The sequence below is a fragment of the Rasamsonia byssochlamydoides genome (assembly GCF_041956645.1).
Source record: "Rasamsonia byssochlamydoides strain NRRL 3658 unplaced genomic scaffold VTN77scaffold_96, whole genome shotgun sequence".
Classification (NCBI taxonomy): Eukaryota; Fungi; Ascomycota; class Eurotiomycetes; order Eurotiales; family Trichocomaceae; genus Rasamsonia; species Rasamsonia byssochlamydoides.
Genome location: NW_027192479.1, coordinates 5,985 through 13,183, shown reverse-complemented (window position 1 = coordinate 13,183; position 7,199 = coordinate 5,985). Strand labels below are relative to the sequence as shown.

General features: G+C 29.2%; 1 protein-coding gene across 1 annotated transcript; it reads right to left on the bottom strand.

Moving 5' to 3' along the window:
* Window positions 1–766: 766 nt before the first annotated feature.
* On the bottom strand, window positions 767–2,191 carry VTN77DRAFT_9826 (uncharacterized protein; the record flags this gene model as incomplete). Its single annotated transcript, XM_069426475.1, has 1 exon — window positions 767–2,191. One exon carries the CDS (start codon window positions 2,189–2,191, stop codon window positions 767–769), a length of 1,425 nt encoding a protein of 474 aa, XP_069273599.1.
* Between the last annotated feature and the right edge of the window lie 5,008 nt (window positions 2,192–7,199).

Genomic DNA, 7,199 nt, shown 5'->3' with positions numbered 1-7,199 from the left:
GCAGCTAGGATTATGCCATATGATCCTGTAAGGCACTTAACTCTAGTTAGCTTTAAATCTAGCCATCTTCCTTAAGACCTATGACTCCCCTGAGCCCAAAAGCTATAAATTTAGATTTAAACCTTCTCCTTATAACCCTGCAGAATAAGAGATAAGTTTATGAGGTAATTTAATTATTTTGAAGTTAGCAAAAACTTAATAGATCTCTATATATGATCCTTATAAAAATAGGAAGGGCTATTGGGAAGTCAAATATATAAGAAGCTCTTAAGGATGCCATAATTTTTAAGCAGAATTCTTAATTATAGGCCTATTGGAATCAGAAAGCCAAAAAAAGGGTGGTTTTAGATCTAAATACTTGTTTTGCTAATATCAAGAAGATAAAGAAGGCTATAGATGAAGCTGCAGCTTATAAGGCCTGTATTCAGGCTCATGAGCCTAAAAAAGGAGCCAAAAAGGCCTCAGAGGCTGCAGTAGAGGCTGGACTATAATCTTATCTATTTGAATGGCAGGCTTATAGGGAGTGTTATATATAGCTTCAAAAAAAGGAGTTCAATCGATTTTTGCAGGTGGACGGGTTCGGGGGGGCGGCATCTTAATTTACTTTTATAGTAATTCCTAGATATTCATTTTCTATATAACGTAATCAATCACCGAGCGAAACAGATCACCGAGCGAAACACCCACCAACGCCATTATTATTAGATATCTAATTATCTCACCACACCACCCCTAAATTGAAGCTATTTACATGTAAAATAATTGCCTATTTACTAGGGCAGCTGACCCTAGTATGACCTTGAATATTGCAGTTGCTGCACCGCGGTGGTGCACGTCTTCTAGGCTGCATATCAGCTTGGTCAGCTACCTCTGCCTGCAATTCTGCAGCTTGCTGAGCAAGCTGCTGGCCTTCTTCAGCAGTTAAAATCCCCCTGGTAGCAATATAGGATCTAGCTGTCTCTTGCTTGCGTTTTTGACGTTGATTGGCCACACGTAGCTGCTTGATTTCATGCTCTAAAAGCACTGCATTATTCATCGCGATTTGGCAGCCCTTGACCACTTGATCAACTGCTTGACTAATTGGACTGGGAGGACTCCGCGTATGCTGCCGCCAAAGACGCTTGATTAGCTCTGACTGCTTCTCTAGCTCCCTAGCATTCTTTGGTGTCTCAGCAGTCCAGCTAGATGACTGATTGCTATAGGATGTGCCTGGTGGTGTAGGTGTTTTCAATTGAATATGAAGCTGGTCAAGCACCTGCTCTGGCTTATATGGAACCAGGCCTGATGCAGCAAATCCACTGCATATATTAGATGCAGTCAGAGCTCGCGGGCGTACTTGCTGGTAGATAGTGATGAAATCCTCCTTGTCAATATGATTGATGCCGTGCTGCATATAGATCTGGGTTTGCTGCCCATATGCATGTTTTAATGGCCCAAAGCAGGCAACATCAAGTGGTTGTAATAGATGTGAAGAATGTGGTGGTAAATATAGAGGAATGATCATGTTCTCAGTGCAGAATTGATCAAATTCAGCAGATGTATGGCTGCTATGGCCATCAAGAATTAGCAGGCGATATTTGCCTGCTGTACAAGCTTTGGTATGCTTATCAAAGACATTTCTTAGCCAAAGCATCCCTAGCTCATCAGTGGTCCATCCATTATTGCTAGTCCCAATTGCCCAGCCCTTTGGTAGATCTGGATACCAATTAGATTGGTGATTCTTGCCAGCAAAGATGATCATTGGGGGCAGGGCCCAGCCAGCTGCATTGATTGCCTCAATCACAGTCACCCATTCTCGATTCCCTGGTTGTATTGCTTTAGGCCGGCCCCTAGATTCAGAGCCAGTAACAACCTTTGCTGTTGATATCATGCCCATTGAAAAGCCAGTCTCATCAAAGTTGTAGATATCCTGTTTAGTAATGCCATATTTTTGTACAGCCTCAAGAACACGCTGAAACCACTCTTTAATGAGCTTTGGATCCTCACATTGAGCCCGTTGATGATCATATCTGCGGCTATATTTGGATTTGAGCTCGTGGTGGCGATTGATAAATCTTCGGACCCAACACTGGCCAACAGTAGCTGGTGCATTTAACCGGCTAGATAGTAATAGACTGGCCATATCTCGTACAATGGTGATTCGTGGTGGTAGTCCCCGTTGGTCCATAGATAATATCCATTTGACAAGCATAGATTCTTCAGTGGTAGTGAGCTTTTTGCTGTTTGGTGTTGCATCTACGCGTGCAGTACGCCCGCGTAGGCGGTGGTAGAGTGTTGGATGTGGCACATTATATGCCTGTGCAGCAGCCCGTATGCTTTTAAATTGACCATCATAGCTTTAATTGCAAGCAAGATACGGCCCTCTTGATGAACTGCTGAATCTGCTGTTTTGCGTGGCATTTTGGTGGTTGAAGTTGATGAGCGCGTCGCGTAGTTTGGTGGGGTGTTTCGCTCGGTGATCTGTTTCGCTCGGTGATTGATTACGTTATTAATATAACCTTAATAATAGCTATTATAAAGAATAAACTATAAAGGTTTTAAGATCTTTAAACTATATTTCCCTACCCTTATTAGTTCTATAGCTAAAAATTAGTACCTTTATAATACTATTATAGAATCTAGACTTAAATTATAGGCTTTATATAATTGTTACCTATATATTAACTTATTACTTAGAGGCTTATAATAAATTTAATAATTAGTACTACCTTATTTATTAAATAAAGCTTCAGAATAATAAAGATAAGCTCTATTTTACCTTATTGCTTAGCCATTATATAATTATTAACAAATATAAGGCTAATTATTAAGCTATATTAATATAGATTTATAGAGACTAGTCTTTACCTATAATTAACTCTATATTGCCCTCTCTTATATAATAAATAAAACCTCTTAGTATTAATATTAGATAATAATACTAATAAAGTTATTAATAAATATAATTTTCCTATACGTGCTTTGGCTATTCAAGGATTATATAACCTATAATAATATTTATTTATTATTATAGTAATTAAAGTATATGATATCTACTTTCTTTTTCTCTTTTTTTCTCTTATACCCTTAGTTTTGTAGATATATTATTCTCCTTTAATACCCTCTATTTATTTATTCTTACTTTATATCCTTAGTTATATATAGTCTTGTATTATTAATTTACTTTTAATTATATTATCTATAATTAATTTATACCCTTTATCTAATTATTAACATATTTATTATTAATAATCCTATACTAACCCCTAAGGTATTAATATCTTTTTTGCAGTATAATCTAATATTTTTTAATTATTTAAAGGTTTTTAAGACTAAGAAGCTGTTTACTAATATTAACTTTTATAACTAATTTAATAATTGGTTTCTTCTTAATACTATTATGTATTATTAGGGAACCCTAATTATTAAGGAATTATCTAATAAAGCCCCTTTATTTATTAGTCAGAGCTAATAACCTTTGAAAATAACTATTCCTAGCTTAATATTTAATACCTATCTAATTAATACTAACTTTTTAATAGTAAACCTAGAAACCTTAATAATTAATAAGGAGTATCCCCTTAATATACTAGTAATATCTAACCCTTAATTAATATTCTTAGGCCTTATAAATAGTATCTTATTTAAGACAAAGGGAAATTATATTTTTATAATAGTTGTAGTCTAATATAAGTCCTAAAGGGCTAGTCTATATAATACCATCTATATTTATTATGTTTTATTTGATATTATCTACTAGAAAAAATATTAAGACTTCTTATCTAATATAAGGCATCATAGTTTATAGTAAGATTATTAGTTTGTATAATTCTAATAAATACTAGGTATTAATAAATTACTTTATTTATTTACCTATTAGTAGTATTCCTAATAACCTGTTAGTACCTATATTTTCTGCCCTAACTCTAAGGTCTATAAAAGATTTTTAAACTATTAGTAATTCCCTTCTATTATTAATAAAAAGAGCTTATAATACTAATTCTAACCTATAAAGGCTAATCCTTAAGAGTTTATATTAATTAATAAGTATTCTAGAAGCAAACCCTAAGGTTAATAAATTATAAATAAATTATAAGTATCCTGCCAGAATACCTATTAGAATAATAGAGCTATTAGGGTCCTAAATAAGATTATTCTTATTAATAAATCTAATGACTAACTTAATTTATCTAATAATACTGACTTAGATTCTTTAGTAGAAAGTGAGGTAATAAAGGAAATAACCCTAAAGGTTAATATAGTATAACTAGAAAGAAGTAGTTATATATAGCTATATATGGTTATATTATATATAGTAGTAAAAAAGGTGAAGTAAATAGATTATTTTGATTTTTTTTCCTCCATGGCATCTTAGTGACTTTAGGTTAGGCACTTTATATATAAGGTACAGACATATGCACGCCACTGCAAGACCTTGTATTATATATATAGTACTATTTATAAATCCTATAGGTATAACCCTTAATACATCTTACTTATAATAAGAAATAATATAAAGTTAATAAAAAATTTATAATTAAAATATAGTTATAACTAATAAAAGAATAATATTATCTTATAATAGAATTAGGTAGACATTAGATTTAATAATTATATTTAGGCTATAAATATTAATAATAATATAGCCTTTTTATTTTATCTTTCTATTAAAAATAATTTCTATATAATAAAAATAAGATAGCTAGAAAGGGTATAATTTTTAGCTTATTCAATCTATCTAAATATATAGAGCTTATTAAAGTTTTATTAAAAAGATCACTAATATAATAAGCTAATTATAAATAAGCGCTATGTTTAATATTATTTTAATAGGTTATATAATTTTAAAAATATATAATTTATTCTTTAATTAATTAATTTATTAACTTATTTATAAAGAACTTATTTATAAATTAACTTATTTAAATTTAGTTAAATTATCAATCTTATAACTAATATATATAAGATAGTTAATTAGTTAATTAATTAACAAGTAAATATATTATTTTTCAAAATTATTTTAATTTATTAGACATAACTCTTTACCTATATAACTTATATCTGTGCCTTACCTATACTACTACCTATATAACCACCTATGCCTTACTTATACTACTACTTATATAATTACCTATACCCTACCTATTTTATTATTATATAACTAACTTTCTGCTATTCTATATACCTTTAAATTTCTACCTGCCTACCTCTTATAACTACCCTTATAACTGCTTGATTCTACTACCCTAGACTACCTATAACTCTACTTAGATAGCCAACGGAAAGGTATTTAATAAGAACTTAAGGCCTAAGTTAGAGTTTAGTCCCTATAGCTAGTCCTTAGAATATTCTAGATTAGGCTAAGAGCTTATTACTACCTTAATTAGAAGGCTATATACCTAGGGTATTAATAAGGTAACTTTATATATTAGTAATTTACCCCTTAAGGTATATTAATTACTTTTTATTAGATTTACAAGTCTATATTAGAGTAAAGGTATTATTTTAGGGAATAATCTTAGTTTAGATAGGGCTTACTTAACTGGGCTATATTAATTAATTAATTAAAATAAAAGTTAAAAGGCCTATATTTACCTAATCTTATTATTACTGTTCCATAAGCTTATATTATCTAATCTTATGTTAGAAAAAAGAAATCTAAATTAATAAGCTTTATAAGACTATATTTAGGGCCTTAAACCCTTAGGGACCTTAGTTAAAATTAAGATAAAGCTTTTTTTTAATTCTTCCTTATTCAGGCTCTCTAACCTAAAAAAAGATTAAATTCTTTAAATTAAAGTTAAGAAAAAAGCCTAAGCCTTACATAGGGTTATAAAGATTATTAGGTTAAAGATCTCCTTTATAAGGTTTCCTTAGAAGAGCCTAATAAAAAGGTTAAGGCTAAAATATAGGATAAAATTAAAGCCTTAGATCTTATTCTTTAAAAAACTAAAACCACTAATTAGTTAATTAGAACCTTAGAATTTAGGGTTACTAGGGTTATTAAATAATAGCTCTTAACTAAATATAACTAAAAATAACTAATATTTATTAAAAACAACCTATTAATAAATAGAGCTACCTAGCTAATTAAATAAACTTATACCTAAGCAAGCCCTTTAAATAGGGGCTTCTAACTAACTAGCTAATTAAGAACCTCTTAAGGAAGCCTTGAAAGCCTACTAAGCCCTATAATAATTATATTAGTAAATAGGAGCCTTTTATCTTAATAAATTAGGATAAATTAACCTAGTTAGTTTAGCTAGCCTAATTAACCTAGGCTTAATTAGTAAAAGCTGAACTAACCTAGGATTAATCTAAGAGCTAACTTAATAACTTATAAGGCTTAAAAGGCTTATTTTTTTAGTTCCCCTAAGCTTCCTAAAAACCTTAACTCTATAAAGCTATAAAACTAAATTAATAACTAATTTTTTTATAAAAGAGGAGATTATTAAGCTAATAATAGCTATAATTATTAAATTAGTTAGTAATCTCTTTTTAGTCTTAACTACTATAGATAATTTCTTAATACCTTTTTAACTAAGAAAATAGTTATTTAAAAGTTATATATACCTTTTTTAAAAAGTATACATAGTAAAGAATAGACTAAGCTAGTAGTCTATATAGTTCTAACTAAGCCTTTTAACTATCTTAAGGGGTTAAAAATACTTAAAAATAAAACTAAGACTTTTAACCTTATATAGAGTTTATAAGAACCCTTTAATAGCTCTTAAATAAAGATATTAAAAAATAAAAATATTATTATTTTGTTATTATTTAGAAAATTAAGAAATAGCTTTTATAGCCCTAGGTTCTAAAGTTAATTAAAATTATAAAGGTCTTATATAAAGTAGTAATATATCCTTAAGTATGTTTAATATAAGAAATATTAAAAATTTAATTAAATTAGGATCTATTATAAAAACAAGCTTAATTACCTCTTATATATTAAAAATTATAAAAACTAAGGAGTATAATTACTCTATCTATTAAAGAAAAAAGATAAAATACCTCTGTACCTCCTATACTACTTAAACTTAAATTCAAAGTAAATAATAAAAAATATAAAGAATAAAAAAAGGTTTAACCCAGGTTTAAATTTTCTAAAAAAATAGGTCTAGAAAATTAAGCCTAAAAAAATAAACCTTAATTAAATAAATATTAATTAATAGGTCTAGATATTTAGTTTCTTTAAAGTATAGCTAAAAAAGATAATTCTA